This window comes from Thunnus thynnus, chromosome 11 (genome assembly GCF_963924715.1).
Source record: "Thunnus thynnus chromosome 11, fThuThy2.1, whole genome shotgun sequence".
In the NCBI taxonomy this organism is placed as follows: Eukaryota; Metazoa; Chordata; class Actinopteri; order Scombriformes; family Scombridae; genus Thunnus; species Thunnus thynnus.
In genome coordinates, this window is record NC_089527.1 from 7,920,741 (window position 1) to 7,947,196 (window position 26,456).

A 26,456-nucleotide genomic window follows, 5' to 3' on the forward strand; every position below is an offset into this window, starting at 1 on the left:
ATGAATGAACTTTTTGGCATTAAAATAAGGTGACCCTAACAATCTAAATTCCCATAACCCTGATAACCTTATACAGAATATGCTCAACTGACCAGTGCAGCTCTCATCTAGCAAGTTGTCAGAAAGAGGCTAGACAACTGGAATTTTAATAATCAACTTTTTTTTTTTCTTTTTAAGATTTGATTGTGAATAAATTCAGAAGCTGTAATAGTTGTGGTAAGCAGTAGAACAAAGTTAAGAATGCAGATCATGTGTTTAGTAGACATGTACAACCACAATAATGCTCTTATAATTTCTTATAATTTTTATACAATGGCCGGAAAGACTAGTTTTAATTGTATTTCTCTGTGTTTCAATCACGCAGCAAGAGCATATTGTGCAGGAAACAACTTTCTTTCGAGCTCCTCTGTGTACAGACGCCACAGTTTATTCTTTCACATCTGGCTGTGTGCTCAGTTGATATAAAACACCAGGGCGCACTGACCCCTTGTATATGCTAACGCTCCGCTCTGTAAACTGGAATGTTTGACGTCACCCATTTTCCTGTGCTGTATACCTGTTTTCACGTGGACAGGCCAAATGTGAAATTGTTAATTCATATTAACACATTTTAAATAGTTTATTTTAACTTAACTTTCACTTTGCTTGCACTGATGATATGCATTTGGCATATAGCATGGAGAATCTTTTGCTGTTGCAGTAACACCATGTGTTTGATTATATGGTCAGACCATCTAAGTATTGTATATCGACTAATTCATTAGTTTAATGTTCATTTTACTTATACTAAATAGTTTTTTAGGCACATTTCTTAAAGTACAGGTTTGAGAAGTGGTGCAGCATATTGTTCACATTTAGTAAAATGTGTCAGTGTGTTATATTTAGCTTGATCAATGTGTGCTGGATCTAGCCTGAAAGGATATGAAAACCACATGTTTGACAGATGACCAAGCCTTTGTGTAAGATTTGATTTCATATCAAACAGCTACTTGGTTAAGTTAAATAGTCATTTAGGCACTTTGCTCTGGTCAAAGAGGTGATTTCACACTAATAGATAAGCAAAAAAGCTTTATATAGTTGCAGACTGTGTGAGTTTATTCATATTGTTGCAATTTTAACCCTTTATTTTTTAGGCCAATCTAATCTATTGGGTTCATAGTGTTGTATGAATCAATTATCATCTTTTCTGTTTAAACTTTGAATTGTTGTCCTGGTGTAGCAGTATACATCAGCTTTAGAGTGTCTTCAGAGTGTCAATTTGATGGTTTAGTCATGAGAGCAGTTACATTCCAAGTTTGTTGTAACAAAATGCTGTAATTGATATGTTATTTACTAAACAGTACTGCCTTCCCTAGTCAGATGTCTGCACCGTACTTAAAGGACTAGTGTGTAGAATTTAGTGGCATCTAGTGGTGACATTGCAGATTGCAACCAACTGAATACACCTCCCCTTCCCCTCCCCCTCCAAGCATGTAGGAGAATCTATGGTGGCCGCAAAACCCTAACCTTAACCCTAACCCTCTCTAGAGCCAGTGTTTGGTTTGTCCGTTGTGGGCTACTGTAGAAACATGGTGGTGCAACATGGCGGCCTCTGCTCCCTATGTAGATGTAAAAGGCTAATTCTAAGGTAATGAAACCAATGATTCTTATTTTACAGGTAATTATACACTAATTAAAACATACTTATGAATATTATAATCTATGTCTGCCAATAGAGCCCTTAAATCCTCCACACTGGTCCTTTAATGCAGAAAAGCTGAAACAACAAAGCAAACATTAAGTGCTCATGTGGTCACAATAATCCATCAATAAACCATAAGTGAGGAATAATCTACATGAAAACAACCCATGTTGTTGAATCATGAATCTTCAGCATAGGACAAGAGCATTTTTCATGGAGTTTATTCTGAGTGCATTTCATGCCTGGACAGAAAAAGATAACCTTCTTTGAACTTTGACCCTGACCCCCAGGCCAGGCCAAAGAGGGTTCGGTCTTTAGTAACTGTTGTGTTCTGTACTGTAGTGAAAGACAGTCACTGTTCACTGTTTGCATTTTCATTACAACAGCTTGTGTTTTCTAATTCCCTTATTACAGTAAATTATTCATTTTAGAGCACACCATCTGTTGTACAGCATGTTTAGTTCATGATGAGTATGCTTGCATGCTGTAAATTTCATTGTCCGTAGGGCATGAAGACACAGAACTTGTTTGATTGGTATAACTGTAAGGACTATGGAGTCTATTAAAGGATCTCTCTTTTGATGTTTGAGAAAATGTGGCCACAACCATAAATGTTTGTTTTTGCCACATTCCCACTATCGCAGCTAATTTAATCAAAGTTCATTTTGCATATTATTACATATTCACGTGATTCACTTATCGGTGTCCATGTTGGTCTGTAATTCTAAAATGATGATGAATCAAATCCAAGGCCACAGAAAGTAAGGAGTCAGTCAGCAGAATAGATAAAGAAGAAAGGAGGGGGTGTGTAATCGAGGACGACCACAATCCTCCCAGGGCTGATCATGGGAGAGGAACAACTCATAACTGTGGTTGCCTCTTTAAGGAGGACCCATTGGAGACAGGGCCTGTTGATGGAAAAGCCCAGACATGTAATCAGTAAGCTACTTATTCATTTCAACTTTCCTGGCCTGAGCTTCCTACCCCTCCCTTAAGATACAGATTTTTGTTTGTGAGAGCCAAGGTGAAGAGCGTGTTCAAACTAGAGCACTCTTTCAGATTTCAAGGCTTGTCAAGATAGTACAGCAAATCCTAAGTGCCTCAGAATATTAAACAGACAGGATGTTTTTTTCAGGTAATAAAATCCTTGTACCGTTCATTAAAACAACACACTTAATGTGACGGATAATCACGGGGAGTTGATTCACTTTGAAGCAAAACAAGGTGTTGACATGTCAGCCAAAAGGTGGGTGTCCTTGTTTTTGACCCATTACGACTCAGGTTTTGGGCCAATATGGCAAAGGTTTTGACTGATGTTTGTGGAAAGTCTGCTTTTATGGATAGCTTTATAACTGGACCAATCACAGGTTGAGCTAAAGGTCCTTTACAGAGAGAAGATTTATGTTTGGCCATGACACCAAGGGTTTTAGAGCAGGAAAGCGCAGCTGCTGCAAAGCCACCCCTCAGCAGCTGTAACTCATCTGTATCTGGCCTAGGAATCAGGCTGTACTCCTTACGGTATTAACCAAGTCAGTTGGGGCAAGTTAGCTTCACTGCAATGGACAACTCATTCAGAACAAGGATGGAAACATGTGGTTTGATTCCATAAACTTACTGTATCATCTAGTGAGCAATATCTTTCTGAAAATGAAACGACAGTGTGGCCATGGGTTTGGGGCCTGCTCTTGGACCCAGTCATCTTTTTTTTGTTTTTTTGCTAAAGGAAATGAGAGATTTAGTTTAAAGTGACTCACTGTTTCCATAAGGTCATTTTCTAACCCCCCAACTTCTGGCTGCAATAGAGTCTCCCCAAACACAGTGTGTTATGAGTATTTCCATATTAGCCAAGGAAAATCCATAAACTATCTACCTTTTTTTGCTTCCTCACATCTGCCAGCTACATCACATAGGGAGCAACAGTAGTTTTCCCAGGTTTTTCCTCACGGTTGGGTCTTTGTTATCTGGCTGATGTCTGGTGAGCTGTACAAAATGATAGCTGGAGAGCAGACATTTGAGTCATGTTGAAGAGCTCCAGACTCCATGTTTTGAACCAGTAGAGGAAACTGTCTGCCCTCTTAGCTGACTAGTGGAAAATCCAGATCAAGCCGTCACCATCAGAAGGGAGCATGCCTTTTCACCATTGTCACGATTAAACTGTGCTTTTACAGCGTCTGTGGAAAAGTGTGGAACCTGCAATGAATTAGCTGAAAGGAGGGGAAAAAGTGAACGTCCCACTCCTCCTCCTCCTCAAGGCTTGCGGTAGGGTTTTTAAGACGACTCTGAAAACCACACTTCTCTTCCAGTAAATTTCAAACTCTTCCAACACAGAGTGTTTGAAATCTCTCAAAACCCAACAGGAAAAAATGCTTTCCAGCTACAATGTGGCTAGACATCCCTGCTGTGAGGTTTGAATGTCTCTGCAATGAAAATGACTCAAGTTAGAGGCAGTTTAAGATAACGTGTATGTACGTGAATGAGATTCCAACAAGAGATAATCCAGCGTATTTGACACTAAAAACAATATTTGAACACACACACAAGAATTCAAATCCAGTCAAGGGGAACAGCTAAGCTTGTTCTTACAAAACAAAATACCACATCATTATAATTAAGATTCATTGCTGAAGTGATTATAAGTCTTATCGCAAATAAAGATAATACACTCTTGTTTTCCACAGAATACTGGTTTTCATTTTGAACAGCCAAAACTTAGACAGTGGGGCGTTACTGGCTGTTAAAAGGCAGGGATTGTAAATGCTTAGGTTTTTAGTATCGTCAAATACTTTGCAGTTGACAGAACAATGATGGCTGAGAAAGTATACCTTGAGGTGTATTGCTAGTCAGAGTGTTGATCTTAAAATCTGTAGCCCTCAGCCAGCACAGCTGGTTGAGATAGTAATGGAGATAAAGAGCCTGTGTTAAAGTCTGATAGCTGTTGTATGTCAAGGGGTCATTTGCAGTTGTAGGACTGTCTATGGTCAGACCTCTGTGTGTAGGTGAATGTGCGTTCACATGTATGTTAATTTGAGTCCGATATGGGCCAAATGGTAATATCAGAAAGCTTTGTAATTCAGTATATGTTTTCAAGATGGAAGTAATGTGTGGAAAATCAATATGAAATTGAAACAAGTAATTCAATATCTGTCTGTCATGTCATTGTCTGAGCTAGTACCGCAATCACAGTTACCCATGCTTGTGAGATTAGATGTAATGATCTTAAGTGTGTCTGATTACATGATGCATTTGTACAGCATCCAAACCTCAGGTTTTCTTTAATTAGAGGTATTTCAGAGATTCCCGATGTTGTTGTGTTACCGCAAGTTTCAGTGTAATTTAACTTTACTTTACTTTAGCTTTGTTTGATCCTGTAGCAAGAGTCTTGATGTGTCTCATCTGATTTATAGACCCTTCACTTTAACACTGCATATTAGATGTATGAATGGTATTGAAGGTAACAGCTCAGGTAGCCTTGGCTGATGATTGAATGATGTCATAACAGTATTCGTTCATTACAAATTCCATTTGCAGTGATATCCAACCATACCATTACTGTTATTGATTACTGTCCCCAATACATACACTCATACCAAACCTGATGTATTCAAGAAAGTTTAGATGATTTTATGTTATTTGTTTATGTAAAAATGGAACATTGGCCAATACATTGCTATCAGACTTTTTCTTATTTTACACTCAAATATCAACATTGGTGCCATCAAAATAATGTCTTGATCAGGCTTTAACTACACCATGATGAACTGTAGAAGAGCAGTACTGGAGTATACAGCAAGCTTAGAACACTTAGACATTCAGCCAGTAAAGTCCATGTGAAATTTACAAGAGCATCTCTCATCTTTGTTTATTCGTTTGTCTATAGTTTTTTATCTTCCTGTACATCTGTCCTTGGCAATGTGTAGAAGTATATTGAGAGCCACAGAAAACTGGATTCAAATTACCTGTATGGATCAATATACTGGCCCATAAAATTGGTTCTTATTCTCCTCATTGATTATACATTTCTTCATTTCAGTTCCTTTCATTTGGCACTTACATGAAGTGTAAACAACTGCCAAGTATTATTTGCAGCTACTCTCTGTCCCAGGCCTGTCTAACATAAATATAAGTCTGGAAGTGAGCCATGCTGTTTGTTCCATATAAGGCCTCAGTATAAGCAGATCTGCGCTTTGATCTGATTGTATCAGTTCTTTGACATTTTTCTTGAATGTTTTTGGCAGACTGTATAGGGAGGTAGAATGAAGTCAGATTTCCCCACATGTTTGAGATCATATTCTCCCACTGTAGTCCTTAATGTCGACTCTCTTAGAATATTCAAAATCATAGCTATCTGTAGTTAGGGGTATTCTCTGCTGCTCCTGTCTCCAGTAGCCGGCCAACCTGATTTACCTGCAGTCTGAAGCTCAGAGCTGCCACCTGCTGTTTGTAACAGAAACAAGTAAAGGCTTCAGAGTCGCCTCTGGAGTCCTGACAGATTTGGGTTCAGATTACAGAACCCTTACATACAGGATTCTCGCTAAAGCTAGGCACATCCCACAGCTGTTTCCTCCATTGTTGTGCTGAATGTTAACTTTTCTGTCTATTTTTTTTTCCACATATGTCACCTTTTTGCATTTGAAGAGCCTCTTCTACTTTTTTTTGTCAGTGTGCAAGGCAAGGCAAGTTTATTTGTATAGCACATTTCAACAACAAGGCGATTAAAAGTGCTTTACATAGAACATAAAGGGCATCAAGACAGAATATAAAATAACACAAGGCAATATAAAAAGACATGTGTGGGCAATATTTCTATTAGATGACACCCCACAACAGGCCTTGTTGCTGCCTCTGCATTCACTTTACTCATTTTAAAACCTTATTTTCCATAATGTGTAAAAATAAAAACATGTAGTGTGGTCACCATTTTCAGGGTTGTTGTGAACAGAAGTGTATCTATAGCTGACATTGCTGCAAATGCAACATACAACTTGCAACATTATTTTTATGGCCACTTATTTGTGAAATACTCATTAAAATATTAAACATTCAAATCAAAGTGAATAATAAGACATCTGGGAAAGACAGTTGCTTCGTAGGTGGCTGCAGGTTTTGACTTTTGAACATGAGTCAAGATTTCGAGACGCTGCGTCTGTAGGAAATGATCTCATGTCTAACGGCTGGAGGCTTTGCTTAAACAAAGGCTCGCGTTTTCCAGAATATTTTTCCTCTGAGAGTTTGTGCAGGACACAGTGAAAACTCATTTTTATGTATGCATGGCACAATTGCATATAAAAAGTGTATGTTGTTTGTGTGGGATATACTTCATAAAGCATTGTATTCTCTTTATGTTTTTATTTTTTCTCTGAGACTTTTTCATTCTCTACCAGTCTGTATGGGGAAAAATAAACATAACATGAGATTATTATCAGTTAAAAATGTATCATCATTATTTTTTAATGATGTTATGAGACCCAGCAGTGTTGACAAACAGGATACATTGACTCAGCAACTACTCCCCCTGAGGCTGCTCCAAGGATGAATAAATTGTTTAATTTCAGGCAGCATGGTGGCTTAGTAGTTAGCATTATCAACACAGAAAGAAGGATTTGGGATGAAACTCAGCTGCTTTCATTGTTTGTGTTGGGTTTTATAATAGTATTAAGAAGAATGAGCCCTTTACCTTTTGTGCAGTGCATGCTGCACGAGCCTAAACAGGAAAAAGCAAGTAAAGATTTGATGGATGAAAGTTTATTTTTTGTTTGCCTGTTGGACTGTGTATCTTTGTTTCTGCTTTGTTTTTGAAAATGCATCTAAAATTCAGCAACAGTTTCTATATTGACACATTTTCCGATACTGTCTGAGTATGAATACTAACAAAAGGTACATTTTGCTCTGTCTTGTCTGTAATTGAGGTCTCAAAAAGATCCTAATTAAGAGCAGGTTTGCTTGGCAAGGCTTCAGTGGATAATTGACACAAAGTTGATACCTCTGTGTGTTTCAGGAGATGATGTGAGCTGCACGGCAGACGGCCAGGTGTACACTAACAGGGACATCTGGAAGCCAGAGCCATGCCGGATCTGTGTTTGTGACAACGGTCAAGTCCTCTGTGATGAAATCCAGTGCGATGAGCTGACTAACTGTGAGAAGATGATCATCCCTGAGGGCGAGTGCTGCCCTATTTGTCAGAGTGATACATCCAGCACGGGCGGCGGACAAGGAACTTTTGGTGAGCAAGCAGCAGCTCTCTGTGGTCATTTGTAAGTTTGAGAAAAGAAAAATATGTCTAGGAAAGGATTTATTTTTTTTATTTGCTACTTTACATTGCAGGTAAAGGGCACAGTCGTTTGCTCAGAAGGCCTCACACACTCATAAGCAGCTCTTACAGAAACATAATTAAGAAAAAAAGCCTAACCAAGAGGGATACTGTAATGCTTAAAGTTGGAATCAATAGAAATAATAATACCATGACCATGAAAGATGTTTTAGTTTTGATAGGACCTCCTGCTGCTAGTGAAATGATTTATCTATCAGACAACAATGGACAAAATACTGCTATTATCAAGCTGTTGTACCTCAACAGACTGTAAAGTATGTGTGACATCAGGGTGATTGTGTTAACTGACAAGTATGCCTTTGTTTACGTTGACTGACCTGCATTATCATGATAAATTTCTAGAACTGCATCACTGTGCACTCAACATCCTCATTTTTCACATGGATGATTTGTGTACCTATTCTTCTCACATCCATGGTGCGATTATGATGAAATAATGTGTTCTTTTATGTTTTCTTCTCAATGCAGATGGGGGCAGAGTCTACAAGGTAGGACACAGACGTGCTATTACTTTATCATATGTTTGCTGACGTTATCACCATCACAGAGCGTGAATTTTAAAGGTCTTGTCATTTCTGTCTGTTTATTCAGGGTCAGAAGGGAGAGCCCGGGGATGTCCCAGTTGTGAGTGTTTGATCAATATACCTTTTCAACAGGCCTACAATATTAGATTAAAAAGACACAGTCTAAATGCATGATCTAACTGGTGTTCTTGATGATTCCCCTGCAGGTGACTGGTATTAGAGGCCGTCCTGGACCTACGGTGAGCAATTTAGTTGTTGACTGTAGCATCTTCTAGGATATATTGGTTGCTTGTAACCTTGTAACTTTGTAAAGCACATTGTGCTTGAAAAATGTTCTAAAAATCAACTATTATTATGACTATTTTGCTGAAAATTGCATGTTTACCAATTTTCTGTGGATGTTCAACTACCTGAATTGACACTAGATGGCATAAGAGGACAGTCACCTACTGCATAACTTCACCTTAAAAGGACATCTGCACAACTGGATAGTCCAAATCATCTTGAGTCACTGTGAAATTTAAAGCACCACTGTGACATGTATCGAAAAACATTTCATTGTTCAGATGTGACTACAATATTATTTCTCTCGGGTTTTTATTGGTTCTTTCTGTTTATTACCACAGGGACCTCCCGGTTCACCAGGAAGCAGAGGACCCCGAGGACACAAAGGAAGACCTGTAAGTCAAATCCACAGATCACCTCTGACAAAAAGCACAACTTAGACAAGATAACAAAATTTGGTGTCTGTAGATTATACTCAAGATTCCACACATTTCCAAATGATGATCCTACCTCTGACCTTTGCTTAAAGAAACGAATGCAAACTTTTAAAATCATTTTAAGTACAGGATGTGATAAACTACAGTAGTATTTATTGGGTTATAGTGAACATTAATCAGGGGCTCCAGTGTTTTCAAGATTCCAAAGTGTTATCACCTTAAACATAGTGCAATCAAGATCTTATGTCATGCTCTACCCAATTCTGTCTGTATTTCAGTTCAATGCAGCTTACATTTTGTGGTATAGAGTTTGTTAGGATCCTCATCAATTCATATGCAGACTATTGGTATTTGTTTTGATATTTTTTGTTTTAAACATATCATCATGTACAAGTACATCTATAATCCATTTGGCACTCCCTTCATGCTCTTAAAAATAGCATTCTCATGCAAGTTGACTTGACTCTTTGATTGCTGGGGTCATGAGAATGACTCCTCATTACTCATATTATGTCAAACTAGCCCAAATGGTCAAAAAATAAATAAAAAATACAGGAGCATGAAAACATTTTTTTTTCAGTTCAAGGCCAAGGGGCAATAAAAATGTCAAAATGTAATGCAATGTGGCAAGTTGATATACATGTATGATGTGCTTTGCAAGCAAAAGTTTAGCAGGTTGATGAATGAATGTGCCCTGCTTGGTGGGGTTACAATCCAGTTGAGGGCAGCATTTTGAGGGTGATTTATTGGCACATAACCACTGCTTCTCCTACTGCACACACTTTACAGCTCATGGTTCATAATCAAACAAAAATTAAGCTACATCATGTGTATCAAAGTGGAATGACACATTCCACAGTTCATGTCATTCAAAGCAAAATGTCTTTGCTGAACTAATCAATCTTTGTTTCGGCCCTCACTAAAACAAGATAATAATAAAAACTGAAAACAGAAGTATACCTAAGTGCTCTCATGGCCACATAACAATGAATAAATGTCAGCTTGAGTGTATAGCAATAAAATGGTTTCAAATGAGTGAACCAGCATCTTTCTCTGCTTTCTAGGGACAGCGGGGCTCTGCGGGTTACGATGGGGAGCCTGGTGTTCCAGGTCAGCCCGGTGAACCAGGACCTCCAGGGCATCCAACGCACCCAGGAGTAAGTTGTGCAGGGAGCCCTCCCACATGCTGAAAATACACATACTTACACCTACTTACATGTGCTAGCTTACACAGTGAGAGCAAAAAGAAGACAAATTAGCTCAAAGGACAAGTTGTCTACCAGAATTATTGCTCACACACCTTAGAAACATGAACAAACTGAAACCAACACAGCACTTTAAACTCTATTGAGATGTATTAATCCATGACCTAACCTTGCACTGATGCCAACAACCACCATTTACATTTTTGGATTCTAGGTCAATCATTTTGAAGCAAAAACCCATACCGAGACCTCAGATGGGTTTTATAGTTAGACTTTGTGACAAAGGATAGACAGAGAGCAGACAATACACACAGGGCCACATTCATTCTCAAGAGGATCAATGGTACCTGGTACCTTGAAATATTGAATCACCTTCATCTACTTGTACTTGCACTCAGTTCACATACTCACAATGGGAAAATTTTAATCAATCTCCCATTATTACACTTATCCTTAATGTGTTTTGTTGTATATAACATGATTCCAGTTTAGCTTCTGCAGTCGTCATTCATTTGCACCTATTTACCATACAAATACTGAATTAACACATTTAACCTATACTAAAGGGTCTGTGTTTCACCTGCAGGGTCTGGGAGCCCAGATGGCTGGAGGGTTTGATGAAAAATCAGGACATCCCCAGGGCATGTTAAGTGGCTCAAGGGTAAGAGGATGCATGCAAAATATGAGCAAACCTAATCTGTCACTCTTTCTTAAACCACTTGACAAAAAAGCAGACCAATGCACTATTTATCTTTTAAAATTAGGTTTGATTCTGTAATGGAAAATTCTGCGTGTAGCTGTGTCAGAGAACAGTGGCATGTTGGCAATTAAGAACAGCCCAGAGAAATAGTGTTGTACATTTTTGCACTGGTTTCAGAATACTTATTTAATACAATGCTTATTTAATCGAGGGTCTAAGGATTGAGACTGTCATTTGTTCAAACAGATTTGTGATTTTGAGCTATGTGTATGCAAAAAGACTAAAGTTGATTTGACTAGTTATTAAACTGTCAAAATCAAACATCTAAGCCAAACAATTAGCAAACCACTATCTATCTAAAGTCTACTTTAGTGGAAGTCCCCCTCCACTCAAAAAATTGTTTTGTTTTGCTCATTATCACTTAGATGTTCTGCTGCGCTGTGCAGAATGGTGTATGTTAGGATTGGGTAATATGTCAAAATTTTCCTACCAGTCCATAAACCGGCGATTGCTGATAAATTTGCTGGTCCACCTGAAAGGTGAGTCCACCGTAAGTGAGCCTGGTCAGTCAGGTTAGCCATTGTCGCTAACTTCAGGGCTAACCCCCTTCACTTTAATCAACAGGTGGCGAGCAAGACACTGGAACTTACTTGGTTTAAGGAGTTGTAGCATTCATTCACTGACAATTGCCTAGACTATACACACTTTTGCGCACGTCTCATAGTGACAGAGTCAACTTCTAGCATGTAGCTAACTAGAAAAAATGTTCTGCTAGCCGTGATGCTAGTTTTCACTATGTTAAACTGCACTGACTTGTGCTGAAAACATTAGGGATCTAAAAGTCTGCTAGCTGCAATGCTAATTAGTGCCATGTAAAATCCCATTTGATCATGATAAGTGTTAGCATATTAAAAAGAGGATCTGAAATGGGTTTGTCTGCCCAATCTGAGTTGAACATAACGAAAAATAGCTTCATGGCTAAGGGACATTTTCTCTAGTTAGCTACATGCTAGAAGTTGATTCTGTTGCTGTGAGATGTGCTCAACAGTCACAGCTATATTCACAACTATACTGCTAACGTCATACTCATATAGTAAATTAGTTAAAATTGCGCAATAAATTGCCCCTCCCCCCCAAAAATAGATCAACTCAGCCAGTTCTCTTTATACATCCATTGCCAGTCGCCGATATATTCGTCCAGTCACCCACCCAAGTATGTGCAGAGTTTGACTGTAGAAGGCTTTTTTTTCATATTCATCTGCTAAAAGTGGAAAGTTTCTCTTACCTTAAATCTGAGTTTAAAGCATGCACTGATGATTTCTGACATCAAAACGGACAACTAGTTTCGAAACCAATCATGGTCCAGTGTGCAACTTACACAAGTGTGATGTGTAAACTTGAAGCCTCCAGTGCACAAACACTGAGAATGGACTTTGCAGTGAAGTAGGAGACACCGTGTGTCCAGCAGTTAAACTTTTGAAATGAAAAAAATATTTGTATATTCATAGATTCTGGATTTTTCAATAAGGGAGAATGAGTAGATGTAATTTTTAAACTAGGTAATTAAAATGTTTTGTGGAAAAACCTTATCAAACAAAAGATATTCAAAGTAGACATATGTTGATAACAAATTGAGATCTGCTCAGCTAGTTTCTTAGTTTCGTATTGTCACCACATTTCTACTTTCACTTGATTTGATGGTTGATGGAGTCTTAAGAGGGTACTCTGTCAATGTAGTGATGCACTATAAAATCAGAGGACTTGAGAAACAGTTGAGATGCAGCAAGCACAGAGATATCCTAACTTTAGCTCCAAAAACTCTGTATCCTACACTTCCCATAATGCAACTCAAAAGCATCTGTCATTACACCTTCCACCCTTTCTCCAAACTTAATGCAAGATAACCCCGATGTCATCACCAGGGTTATTTTTTCAGACTTTAGTGCTCCCCAGAGTCCTGCCCTGGGTCGGGTACCTGACAGGTAACCTGCAAAAAAGTTGTGTAACAGGTAAAAAATATAATTATATAAATTCAGGGGTACGGGCATGGGTTAAAATTAACTAAATACAGGCAGGTAGCAGGTGGTGGAGCAAGTGGAGCCTGTCAGTGGATTACTATGAAATTTTGCTCACTGTTATAAGTCATACAAGTAAGCAATCATTATAACATTAGTATGCAATCATTGTTAAGTGTGTTTGTGTGAGAGAGAAAGCACTGTGGTATCTATGCATCTGTATGTGTGCACTGGCATGTGTGAATGTCAGTGAATGTGCAGTAATACCGTTCTTGCAGTCACAGATTATGACTGTGCAACAAGTAAAAATAAAGCACTTTAAAGTGAGTGACTGTGTAGCCTATGTGTTTAATCATGGGCCAGATTGCAGGTTTTATATGTACGGGTCCGGGTGGTCCGGATGATATGGAGATAATTGCGGGTAACAGAATGGTTTTGGTACTGAGCTTTGCGGGAGTGGGCGGATGCGGGTTTGCAAAATTGGACCCATGCAGAACTCTGGTGCTCTCCCCAGAGCTACAGAAGACATTGTACAACATTACATTATACACCTTTCACAGTCTAAACAATACTCCCTGTGACAAGTAGACTAAATTGGATGTGTAAAATCTGTGTTAGTTCTCCTTTAATCATAAACATTGAGCAGTATTGTACCTCTGGTTTTCAGCAGCCCACTCTCTTAAATGTTGGTGCTTCCCACACCTAATCAAAAGACTTTTTAAAAATCAAATGTAGAGAATGTATGATAGATGCAAAACCCTGGAACATTGTTATAAAAGGTACACAATTGAAGATCAAATTTCAATTTTGAGCATCAATATGCTGAACTTTGTGGAATATCTAACTTTTGAAACTACAACACTTTATTTTACAGTCTGTAAGTTTACCTTTACTTTAATTAGCCAGTACATTATACATGTTAATGTACAAGTATACTATTTTGGGAGAACACCATACAAGGACAGAGGAGATATGGTTTTACGTTTTAAATTGTTTTGTTCTCTTGACCTTTTAGAATGACAAACATTTTGATAAGGGTTTTAGTCTAGTAAAATGTTGGCAAAGTAACAACACATCTCCCTGAGTAGAATATTTTTGGTATGAGTGGGATTGGACCAGTAATTAAAGGACAGCTCTCTGTTCTCTGACAGCAATTTGTTCACTTTCTCCATGACAATCAATCCTCTAAATGAATCCATACTTACACTAAGTGCTTCAGAGACTGCACATCAATCTAGTACTTCCGTGTATTGTTCTCATGTTGTTGCTACAATCCCATGGGGCACGTTATATTATTTCTGGCCTTTTATGTGAATTAGGGTAATTTCTATTCATCAATTGATTTAGTATCTTGTTTGTTTTAGGGAGAAGCTGGAGCAAGAGGACCTCCTGGGCCAAATGGTTCACCTGTAAGTCCACATGTTCAACAAGATTGATGCTTCTCAGTAAAAAGCGATGGCATTTTAGTAGTTTGTTTTGCTTCCTGTTTATCTTTTTAATGTTTTGTTGTTTCCTTTGCCCCCCTAAGGGTGTGCCTGGAGGACAAGGACCTCCTGGAGATGTTGGCGATCCTGGACATATGGTATAACATCATTCTAATGTACATTCTGTGTCTATGGTTAAATCATTTTTGTATGTGAATTACATCATTTTGTTGTTAATGTACTGCTGCTTAGACAGTAGGACTGGCCTGAATATATTATTATTTTACTGTGAGAGAGTTCAGGAGGATGGGTAATTGCTGGATGTTTATGATCTGACTGTGTGTTTCAGGGTCCTTCTGGCCAAAGAGGACCTGAGGGCCCTCCAGGGAAACCAGGTGAAGATGTAAGTCACATTCTGTCTTACTTTAAGCAGACTGCAACAGGGTTATCAGCATTCAATCTCCTGTTACACATGAATACTATTGTTTCATAAAATTATAATCAGTAGGAAAGTTAGAAAAAACATCCAGCCTGGAGCGTGGGAGTGTAAATCTGTAATCATAAACTAGTATTTCACACAGTGCAGGCCTGGCTGAATTCTTGTTATTGTGAAGAGGAAAATCCTTGAGCTGCCCAGTGATTACAAGGAGTCAGATTGTATACTGACAAACTTTAACTGAACTGTCAAAGTTTAGAGCATTGTTATAATTACCTGTCATCGGTGACTTTTAAGCTCTTTGTTTTTCATGCCAAACTGACAAGAAGTTGATTATCCGTTTCATCCAATTTTTGTTCATCCAATGTTTTATAGCATTATGTTGCTGTTGTTTTCCTGTCATGGGTCTGTGAGACAAAATTGAAGACTAAATGTAGGTAAAAGTGCAGGTGTCAGGAGAAACTGAAAGCATTTGGTTCCTACAAGAATACAACATTATGTGTAATTAAGTGTCATTTCATCTCGATAGATTAAAAATGTTATGAGAAAAAAAAATAGTAGAGAACAAACTATGGAAAACAATGGACAACATAAACTTTTCATTGAGGATGGTGTACCTCTGTTTGTATGTGAGAGTCAGTTCAGATATTGCTTTTGTTTGTCAAAAATCTCCCGCAGTATAACATGCTCCAACCTTTCTCCAGAATACCAAGCATGTAGTTAGAAGCTGGTGGCCTTTATTGCAGCCCAATAAGTCTGTAATATGTAAATATGATGTTCCTCACACAGGGTGAAGCAGGCAAACCAGGAAATTCTGGAGAAGTTGGATTCCCTGGATCAGCGGTAAGCTTCTCCATTGCTATACCTTCATCATATAACTACACATACAAATTGATTATTTAACTAGATCTACTTCTTACGACTCCATGCTGTGTTTTGTTAATACATATTCTGTGGATATAACTGATAATGCTGTTAAATATTTCAGGGATCTAGAGGGTTTCCAGGTACACCCGGGCCTCCTGGACTGAAGGGTCACAGAGTGAGTATAATTCCTTTCAAATATTAATGGACATTCATGAACCAGTATTTACATATCCTAGAACATTTGTTCTTTTTCTCTGACTTAACTATAATGAAGTTGCACCACAATTACTTTATAAATGTACTTTCATTTCACAGTTTTGGTAATTTTTCTGCATGCCTTCTGAAGAAAAATGTTTTATCTTACTCAGCTCTGCAAACATAGCAGAAAGGACAACAGGGCATGTAACATTTTTCTTTTTTTTGTTGTTTTTAATTTTTGTTAACAGGGGCATGGTGGACCACCTGGCCAAAAAGGTGAATTTGGAGCTGTTGGATCCAAGGTATAAACAAAAATCAAATAAAACATATTTTCAATTCCAGTCTGTCTGCCAGTGATTACCTGATTCATTGTTGATGAAGTAATACCTGTTTGACTTAATTACATACGGTAACTGCCCTTCTATTAAGGCCTGTAAAACATTTTGCCATATATTACTGCTCTCCTCCTGCAACCAAATGACCAAACCAAACAACAAATAAGTTTTCTTTGGTTTCTAGGGTGCTACAGGGCCCCCTGGTCAAATGGGAGGACCTGGACCAATGGTAAGTAATATTCTCAAAACAGAATCATCTAATGTTGATGTAAAGTCATCATAGAGTAGAGCTAATGCTAATGAGTCTGATTGCCCCATTGGTTAGTTCAATCAATCAACCAATCAATCAGTCAATCAGTCAATCTATCAATCACTAAAACTTTATTTGTATAGCATCTTTCATACAGGCTAGTGCAGTTGAAAGTGCTTCACTACAGTAGATAAAATAGTTTAAAAAGACACAACAAAACAAAGACAAATAAAATTGAGAAGAGGGATAAAAAAAAATACATAATAATATTAATAATAATGAAGTCACAGATAATAATAAAATAAGTTAATAAAATAAAGTCTATAAAATATTCTTAATCAAAAGCCAGGCTGAGGAGGTAGGTTTTAAGTTTATGTTTAAAGATTTCAACACTTTCAGCTGCTCTCAGATCCTCAGGCAGACTGTTCCAGCAGCTCAGAGTGTAAAAGCTAAAAGTTGCCAACTAACAGCCTCGTGCCAGAGGACCTGAGGGGCTATACTGGTTCTTACACTGTAAGCATGTGAGACATATATGCTGGTGCAAGACCATGACGTGCTTTAAAAACAAGTAAAAGAGCTTTAAAATCAATACAGAAACTGACAGGCAACCAAAGTAAGGACTTTAAAAGAAGTGTAATGTGTTCTCTGCTTCTGGTTCTAGTCAGCACTCGGGCTGCAGAAAGCTCAGTATCACACATGTGAATATAGTTTATGTCCCTTTACAGTATGTTCCACTACTATGTTACCAGGACAGTAAATCGCAGCATTTGTGCTTCTGTGTACAGAAAGCTTGATTCCCACACCAATGGTTCTGATAACTCTGAATAATTGTTGTAGTTGCATGAATGAGTAAAATCAGACAGGTAGGCAGTAAGTAAAGGTGTTTATTGGTCAGCAGTGCCAGTATATTCCATCTTCCTAGTGTTAAAAGATGGAGCAGCCCATAAAGATTATGTGTTATGATTCTGATTTTGCTGTCTGCTCTTATCTTGAATGAGGCAAGGCTATATCCAGTGTACAGTTTAACCCTGTGAACTATCTTTAAACTCTGAAAGTGTAAACATTTGCAGTGAGTGGACAGCTATAATTAATCACTTTCTGTGTACGACAGGGTCCTGCTGGGATGCCAGGGGAGAGGGGACGCTCTGGACCCGGTGGTGCTGCGGTAAGCATGAAATCATTATGCATCAGAAACTTTTGCTATCATGATTCTGCATTTTTCTCTCTAATGTTGCAGGTTTTGAAAGTAATGGGTGTCTAAGCGATGAGTTTTTGTCTCTTAGGGTAAGCGCGGTCTACCTGGTAACATCGGAAAACCAGGTCCACTGGTAAGTCAGCATTGATGCTTATAATGTGCTATCCTTTTTTGTTTGTTTGTTTAATTTAGTTTTTCCACACTTCAATAAATGTGAATGCAAATTATTTGTTGATAATTACATGTCAATTTCACTCGATTGAAAAGATTAATAACTTCACAAACAGACTGATAATAAGTAATGGTATGGTAGCTGTACCCTGCTATACCTGGGTGACCAGTATGTTTGTATACTTCTATGTTGTATAAAGGCACATTTTCTTATAGTCTTATTGTTGTTATTCTTGGTTAACAGGGTCCCTTGGGTCTCAGCGGCCCACCTGGATATCCAGGAGGCCCAGGAATGAAGGCAAGTACAGTAAAACACACAATACACACAACACTCCCTTTGGTTATATGCTCAGTGTGATGGGCCCAGATAATGATTTGATTTTTAACAAATCATTTATTCACTTCTCTTCATTGTATTACTACATTATAATTATTGATTATTAACCTATTAACATTATAAGTTTTGTTTACAGAATATAAACTACACAACATACAATTAAATGTATTAGTGCCACATTTCTGTATGTTAATTGTACTTTGTGATTGTCTTCCACAGGGACAGCCTGGCCCCACTGGAGTCCGGGGTCCAGAGGGTCCACAGGGACAAAGAGGAGAGACCGGTCACCTGGGGAGAGCTGGACCAGTTGGCCTCAGGGTTAATTTCTTACTTTACTCATACTTCACACATCATACGCATCACATACTGCAGATCATGAGGGAGTTATTCATGCAGCACCTTTGATCAATCAGTTGTGTTGGAAAACCAGCCTAGGTTATTACTATACTTAACAACTCAACATGGTGTGTTTCTTTGATGATCTAATTGGTGATATTTTGTGTTCAAAGGGACCCATGGGAACAGATGGTGGCACGGGTACCAAAGGACCAGTGGTATGTACAAAGTTTTTAGTTTAAACAATATATTTACTCTTAATGTTCATGTTTACACTGAGGTTACATGGCTGACTCTCCACAGGGTAATCTTGGTCCACAAGGTCCAGGTGGCCATCTTGGACCCCCTGGCCCACCAGGACCTCAGGGAAGCACCGGTCAGCCTGGTATCAAAGGACAACTGGTATACTGGCTCTAGCTTTTCTGTGTATAATCAATTCTTGCTAAGTGAGTTTTTTGATGTGTAGAAGACTCACACTTTTTGCATGTTTGCGTAATAGGGAGATCTTGGTGTGCCAGGATTTAAAGGAGAGGCTGGACCCAAAGGAGAACCTGTAAGCAACTAAATCTACTATGCTTTGTTAATGTCTCTTGACATGGACATGTAATTGAAGTAAGGGGATAGGTAAGACTGGTTCTTAATTTGATTTTGTGGCTTGTGTGTCAATTTTGTAGGGTCCACCAGGTGCTCAGGGAGTGCTTGGACCTCAGGGTGAAGAAGGAAAGCGAGGAACTCGGGGAGATCCCGGTTCTGTTGGTCCCCCCGGTCCTGTCGGTGAAAGAGTGAGTCACCATTTTTCCTCCTACTGTAATATTCATCAGTCAGAAGGCTGTGCACCATTTTTCCTCCTGCTGTAATATTCATCAGTCAGAAGGCTGTGCACCATTTTTCCTCTTGCTGTAATATTCATCAGTCAGAGGGCTAAGCTTTAAGGACAGGGGTCATCTCAAAAATGAATTCAATAGAAAAAAGTAATCACTTTGGGAGTTAACTCACTTTTGGTAAATTGGTTTGTGAAATTGGAAATGCTCCCACTTATGTGTAAAATATGAATATATTGCCTTATGGATGATGGTAAATTAAGGCTTGGTTGGTTAGCGCTGTCACTTCACAGCAAGAAGTTCTGGGTTAAAATCTACTGATGTGGAGTTAGCATGTTCTCCTCGTGTGTGTGGGTTTCTTCTTGGAGCTCTGGTTTCCTGCCACAATCCAAAAGTTGGCTAAACTGAAGAATCTAAATTGCCCCAACACTGGCAACTGCATCTCCATGACCCTGAACAACATAAACCTCTCATAAACGTTCTTTAGAGAATCAACACAAGATTTTGATCTTTTTGTTTGGTTTGTTTGGTTTGTTTACTCCATTGATCTGGTTACATACAGGTGTAACCCAGCTTTCGTGAGAGAATAATAGTATAACTGTGATAAAGAATCTAAATCATAATCTGTTTTTCAGGGCGCTCCTGGTAACAGAGGATTCCCTGGTGCTGATGGGTTGCCAGGACCGAAGGTACAGTTATTGTTTCTAGAAATTGGTCTAATTCTGATTTTATGTTTCAAGCAAATGGGGCAAGAAATTATACGTTAACGTGGGAGAATTTGTGCTGTAGATATTTTCTTTGGAGCTCAACTTTCAGTCAACAAATTGAAATAATTATCATCTATATTTTTCTTTCTAAAGGGTGCTCAGGGAGATCGTGGAACATCTGGCCCTGGTGGGCCAAAAGGTTCTCTAGGAGACCCTGGCCGTACAGGAGAACCTGGTCTACCAGGTGCAAGGGTAACACTGAAGACCTTAGCATTTCACTTTTTAGCTACCATATCTGTCAATTCTTCTATTTATCCACTTTAATTATTTGTTCTTACCCATTTCCAATGCTTACATTTTCAATCTCCTCCCCAAAGGGTCTTACTGGTACCCCTGGAGTCCAAGGGGCAGAGGGCAAGCCAGGACCACTGGTAGGTCACAGTCCTTAATCACAGATTAGACATTGTGCATACAATGTGTTTTTGTTACAAGCATTACAAGTTAGCTGCGATGAATCATAGGGGATGGTTAAGTCAAAGTATGGTTTACTTCTTGTTTAGGGTGCCCCAGGTGAGGATGGTCGTCCAGGCCCTGCAGGGTCCATTGGAAACAGAGGTCCCGCAGGAACTATGGGAGTACCAGGCCCCAAAGGCTTCACTGTAAGGCTGCAGAGTCACTCACACTTTGCATTAATAGTCAGTCTGTTTCTCTCTTGTTTTGTTTCTAATTCAAATGTTTTACACTCAAAGGGTGACCCAGGAAAGACAGGTGAACAAGGATCTGCAGGAGTGCCAGGTCAAAGAGTGAGTATTATTTATGAATGAAAAAATTTGTTGTTTTCTTTGTTTTGCAATCAACAGGGAGTACGAGGAACAGGATGTATTAGCACAATAAAGACTTATTGATAGCATGTTCTGTCTAATTTTTTGTACTATTTTTCCCTTTCTTTGATTTCCCAATGATGTACTTAACCACAGAAGTCCTTAGGTCTTCTGAAGTTACTTAAAAACCCCACATACACCTTTTGGAAATAAGTCTACCAGTCCCTTCCAGATGTGGAATAGGCAGGTTTTTTAATTGTCATTTTTGTCTTTAGGGTCCTCCTGGGAAAGATGGAGAAGTTGGGCCTGCTGGACCCCCTGGCCCATCTGTAAGTGTCTGCTTTCTCTTTTGTTATATTCATGTCAAACATTTTTTTTACTGTTATCATAACTAACACAAAAACTAATGTCTCTTTTCAAAGGGTGTTGCAGGAGACAGAGGAGAGCAAGGCCCTCCCGGTGTAAATGGATTCCAGGTGTGTAATTGTTCTTTGCTGGTGGTAAAATGTGAGAAAGTTTATGAAAATGGACTTAGATATGAAAAGAAGAGGCAGCAATGAAAATTATTAGACCTCAATCTGTGCTACAGAAATGCTCTGATGGTTATGTTCTGACTGTTCTCTTGTGTTCTTAGGGTTTGCCTGGAAATCAAGGCCCCCCTGGAGAACCTGGAAAACCAGGTGACCAAGTAAGTACAACAAAAGCTATAAATGCTGCTTTAGACAATATTACAATTGATTTAACCTCATTCCATCCAACTTACTATCTTTAATGTTTTTTCACATTTGAAATGTCATATTAGGAGCTTGATAGGGGTCAGCATAGATGGCGCTATTAAGAGGCTACTTCCCCAAAATTATCACTGAAAAAATTGAACCTTCAACAAAATCATGATTTTATTTGGGCAGTAACTACTGGCAAAAGGCTAAGCCTTCCCTAAATTTACTGCTGGCTGTTATGCACCCTACACTGCATACTGGTAAAGTTAAAATAATGAAAACACCTGTGTCAGCAGTTCAGCGGTTGAAAAGACAGCAGCAGGTTATGTAGGCCTGAAGTTCGCGACACCTGACCATGCTCGCTTAAGGTTGACTGACCTTTAAGGTGGACAGGCTATCCTTATTTTAGTGACAATCTCAGCCGCTCCTCCGAGTTTTGCTCAGCCCCCCAACCCCACACCCCAGTCACCCCGTCTCTGACCCTTAGCCTCCCCAAGCATAATGTTCATGACCCTACGTTAATTGCTCCATTGTCTGTTTCTTTCAGGGTATTCCTGGAGAGCTTGGTGCTGTGGGTCAAATTGGACCAAGGGTAGGTGAATGACACCATGCTGACTTGCATTAATTTTCATTTTTAGTGAATCTGACTACCTGAAACTGATAGTATTTCTTCTGCAGGGTGAGCGTGGAATTCCTGGAGAGAGAGGAGAAATGGGCACAACTGGTCTGCAGGGACCTAAAGGAATCCCTGGTGCACCTGGTCCAGATGGGCCAAAGGTACTGTACAACGCCGTCACCTTTATGTGCAGTGAAAGTAAAAGGAGAATACTGAGTGCCAAATGCCGTTATCAGAAATTAAAGGCATACTATGCAGGGTTTTCCTAAAAATATATGTATAGACTCATACAAAAATAATCCTACTCAATCATCTCTTATGACCCACTAGTAGTGTGTGGCTGTATGTATCTACAGAGCCCCTGCCCTCTGCCTGTATTTTCTTTCTTTTTCTATTATTTTGCTTCAGTGTTTCCCCTACTTCTCTGTCTCTCCTCTGCTGTGTGCAGAGTGCTTCTCCTCTGCTTTCTGTGTCTATTTGACCAAGGGCGGGGCTGAGCTACACACAAACACATACACACACACAGCTATGCAGAGCAGAGAGGCCACAGCAGACAGGATGAAGTGTGTACCATGGCTACATTCACCATTCACACAAAATCTGGTACCTTCCTGCAGGTTTGTGTGGAGGTGTGGGTGTGATTATTTGTGCTTTAGAACATATTTGCCAAGAAACAAGCAGAAAATGTTTTATTTCTCTGATTCACAGTTTTGTTCTCGCTACCGCTGCTCATTCTCTTCATTCACTCTCTAGCTCGCTTGACCACCACTGCTCTCTCTCTCTTTCGCTCTGATGTTGTTGAGCCAGGGAGGAGGGGCCAAATTTGAGTGCTGTGTTTACAAAGAGCGACTGAAAAATCCTACATAGTATGCCTTTAAAGACATTTGCAAGAGGTGGAAAATACCTGCAAAAAATATAGTCCTGAAATAATTAACTGATTAATTGATGAACATGAAGAAGGAAATGCATTCAACAAGTTTGCTAGACCTCAAGGATGGAGAGAGATACTGAATACAAACATAATATTTGTTTTGTTTGATATTTTTATATCATTAATTGAATGTGCTCGGGTTTTGAACTAACAAAACAAGTTTTATGGAGCCATCAACTTATCTCTCTAAGCTCTGGAAAGTTGTTACAGTTTTTCACAGTTTTTGGACAATTTATGAACCAACAACTAATTGATTAATCAAAAGTGAATAATCATTGGTGAAGTTGAGTATATAAGTATAGTATAGTATAGGTAAAGCTAAAACAAAAAAAAGTATGTTTGATTGTATATATTCAAAACATGCTCAATACCTGTAAGATATTAAAAGCCTGCTAACTTTGGTGTTTGTCACTGAAGGGTAGCCCTGGTCCCCCTGGTGCACTTGGTGATGTGGGTCCTCCAGGTCTTCAGGGAATGCCAGGAGAGAGGGGCATCTCTGGCCCGCCTGGACCTAAAGGTGACAGAGTAAGTGAATCACAATTTTCTTTTTAATGTCAGTAATTCTTTGATATGGTTTACTTACATGTTATACTGCTAATCAACTAAATGTATCTCAGTGCACAAGGGGTTTATTTATGGGGATTTGGAGTGCTGATATGTGTTATTACTGTGTACAGTAAATAAAAAAAAACCTTACATCTTTGCTGATGTCTGTCTCTTGTATAGGGAGCAATTGGTGAGAAAGGATCAGAAGGTACACCTGGAAATGATGGAGCGAGAGTGAGTAATGTTTCTTTCACTCACTGCAAACAAATTTTGTGTTTGCTCAAGCAGGAATCAGGAAGTTCCATTTTACACTTGGAAGAAAAAAAGAGCTAAAACTGATTATGTATTAGTGCAAGCTTGAAACTTGTCACAGCTTGCTCAAAGAAATGTGTCCACTGACTTGACTGCACAACTTACTAGTAACAGTAGTGCTAAACCGGATTTCTTTACTGTCAACAGGGCGCTCCAGGTCCGCTTGGCCCGCTAGGACCCGCAGGGCCCAGTGGTGAGAAGGTAGAGTATTTTTTCTCACACATCTTAAGAGGCTGCTTGAATAATGAACACAATGAATAAAGGTTATGACTGCATAAAGTTAAAGTTATTTGGGGTGGAAGTGTTAGTTCCCATGATGCCCACTATATGCCTAAATCCTTCTGCTCATTTAATTTTCTTGGCTGCATCTGACTTTATACTCCAGCTTGTAAAGGACAGTTTTTGGCTTGCAGTGGCAAACATAAAAATACTGGATTCATGGGACAGCACAGTTTCAATGACCAGTTGCATTACTGTCAGTGAACTTGTGACATCTTTGCAGGGAGAACCTGGACCCAAAGGACCACTTGGACCTGCAGGATCCAGAGGAATGCATGTAAGTAGACCTGGCCAGTGTTTTCAGCTTGTACATTAAGTCTGTTTAGGCAATGTTTATTGTACTGCAGTAATTGAAGCATACATTATTACAGAGTGCTTTGATGTAATAATTGATCTTCAACTGCAGGGAGCAAGAGGTGACCCTGGCCCAATCGGTGCTGTTGGCTTTGCTGGACCCCCTGTAAGTCATATTTTACATTGTATATAAATTACATAATTTTCTTATGAAAACAATCCTCTCTGCTTTATTTCCTAAAACATATTTATGTCCTAAAGTGATCCTTCAAGAGGTGACGTAAAACTGATGTATTCTTTCAACTATGACTTACATTTTACAGGGTCCTGATGGTCAACCTGGAGTTAAGGGAGAGCCTGGAGAACCAGGCCAGAAAGGAGATGCTGGGTCTCCAGGACCTCAGGGCTTGGCCGGTGCTCATGGACCTCCTGTGAGTCGCAAACATATAGAAACTACATGAAATAGTTGTTCTGACACATTTTCATGATATCTTAAATGGTGTCATCAGTCAACTTTGTACTTTTAATTGGTCCATTGGTGTATGAATTCCTTCAAAAATATTTTGTGCAAATAATGCTGTATGATAAGTCATTTTATAATAACAAGTTATTTTTGTAGGGGCCCATTGGTGTTGCTGGACTGAAAGGAGGAAGAGGAACACAGGGTGCACCAGTAAGAGCATTTCATAATTACAGAAGTGTTATGTTAAGGTGATATTAGATGAAAAAGAAATGATTCCATGAGCAAAGGAAGGGTATAACTCCTGATTGTTCAATTCATCTTACCTCTGACATGTTTTTATAAAAACTTTAACCACTATATCCTAAGTCTCTACTCTTTTTTCTTTTTAACGTGTAAAGTATTATCTAAAGACATTGTGTCATTTTTTGCTCCCAGGGCCCCACTGGTTTCCCTGGATCTGCAGGAAGAGTTGGCCCACCAGGCCCAACTGTAAGTACTCAGTGTGAATAAAACACAGTTGGGATAACAGGAAGAAATATTTGTCATATGAGCTTAAAATTCACCAATGTCTTCAGTATTGTAAAGCATCGCAACTGTGCATCTGTCACCAATCATGCACCCACCTGATATGTGCAGTATGTACAAATATTTGTACTTTAAGACCTCAGTATCCTTTAAAGGATCAAAAATGGTTGTCAGATTGTCTAACAGCATCTGAAATCCCCTTTCCCATGTGTTGGTGGTAGGGAGGTGGCTGTATCTGACAATTTTTTAACTTTCCAAAACAGACAATCAATTCAACAATCACGCACACTTTACACAGTGATTGGTCAGCTGTGCAGAGGTGTATAAACAGTTTTGCTTTTATATATGATAGGACAGCACTTCATACAAACTAGTTTGTTTGAAAAATATTGAGAACTTAATGCTATTCGACTGCATACATCTATGTGTCTCATGAACATAACCATTCCTGCCAGGGTCCAGTTGGAGAACCTGGACCCCTTGGAGCCCCTGGGAAAGAGGGTCCTCGAGGTCTCCGTGGAGACCATGGGTCCCCAGGAAGACAAGGAGAGCGAGGACCAGCTGGACCACCAGGGAGCCCAGGAGACAAAGGGGACTCTGGAGAGGACGGACCCACGGTAAATTGATGTTTCAGTTACTTTTACATTGTGAAATTACATTTTAGCTGCCAGTTTAATCCTGCCTGACTTACACCAAGA

At 39.1% G+C, this 26,456-nt stretch overlaps 1 protein-coding gene across 1 annotated transcript in view; it reads left to right on the forward strand.

Annotated features, from left to right (window-relative positions):
- The window catches only part of LOC137192390 (collagen alpha-2(V) chain-like), a 46,072-nt gene that overhangs the window by 11,504 nt on the left and 8,112 nt on the right, over positions 1-26,456 (forward strand). The window contains exons 2-42 of the mRNA XM_067603025.1: positions 7,677-7,901; positions 8,478-8,497; positions 8,601-8,633; positions 8,740-8,772; positions 9,160-9,213; positions 10,320-10,412; positions 11,047-11,121; positions 14,540-14,584; positions 14,704-14,757; positions 14,949-15,002; positions 15,825-15,878; positions 16,024-16,077; positions 16,349-16,402; positions 16,620-16,664; positions 17,797-17,850; positions 17,969-18,013; positions 18,296-18,349; positions 18,608-18,706; positions 18,898-18,942; positions 19,028-19,126; positions 19,224-19,277; positions 19,399-19,506; positions 20,181-20,234; positions 20,406-20,504; positions 20,630-20,683; positions 20,813-20,911; positions 21,002-21,055; positions 21,349-21,402; positions 21,496-21,549; positions 21,708-21,761; positions 22,340-22,384; positions 22,471-22,569; positions 23,757-23,864; positions 24,066-24,119; positions 24,345-24,398; positions 24,700-24,753; positions 24,883-24,936; positions 25,094-25,201; positions 25,390-25,443; positions 25,669-25,722; positions 26,214-26,375. Coding sequence (XP_067459126.1) covers positions 7,677-7,901; positions 8,478-8,497; positions 8,601-8,633; positions 8,740-8,772; positions 9,160-9,213; positions 10,320-10,412; positions 11,047-11,121; positions 14,540-14,584; positions 14,704-14,757; positions 14,949-15,002; positions 15,825-15,878; positions 16,024-16,077; positions 16,349-16,402; positions 16,620-16,664; positions 17,797-17,850; positions 17,969-18,013; positions 18,296-18,349; positions 18,608-18,706; positions 18,898-18,942; positions 19,028-19,126; positions 19,224-19,277; positions 19,399-19,506; positions 20,181-20,234; positions 20,406-20,504; positions 20,630-20,683; positions 20,813-20,911; positions 21,002-21,055; positions 21,349-21,402; positions 21,496-21,549; positions 21,708-21,761; positions 22,340-22,384; positions 22,471-22,569; positions 23,757-23,864; positions 24,066-24,119; positions 24,345-24,398; positions 24,700-24,753; positions 24,883-24,936; positions 25,094-25,201; positions 25,390-25,443; positions 25,669-25,722; positions 26,214-26,375 — 2,819 coding nt within the window. The remainder of the gene's footprint in view (positions 1-7,676; positions 7,902-8,477; positions 8,498-8,600; positions 8,634-8,739; positions 8,773-9,159; positions 9,214-10,319; positions 10,413-11,046; positions 11,122-14,539; positions 14,585-14,703; positions 14,758-14,948; positions 15,003-15,824; positions 15,879-16,023; positions 16,078-16,348; positions 16,403-16,619; positions 16,665-17,796; positions 17,851-17,968; positions 18,014-18,295; positions 18,350-18,607; positions 18,707-18,897; positions 18,943-19,027; positions 19,127-19,223; positions 19,278-19,398; positions 19,507-20,180; positions 20,235-20,405; positions 20,505-20,629; positions 20,684-20,812; positions 20,912-21,001; positions 21,056-21,348; positions 21,403-21,495; positions 21,550-21,707; positions 21,762-22,339; positions 22,385-22,470; positions 22,570-23,756; positions 23,865-24,065; positions 24,120-24,344; positions 24,399-24,699; positions 24,754-24,882; positions 24,937-25,093; positions 25,202-25,389; positions 25,444-25,668; positions 25,723-26,213; positions 26,376-26,456) is intronic.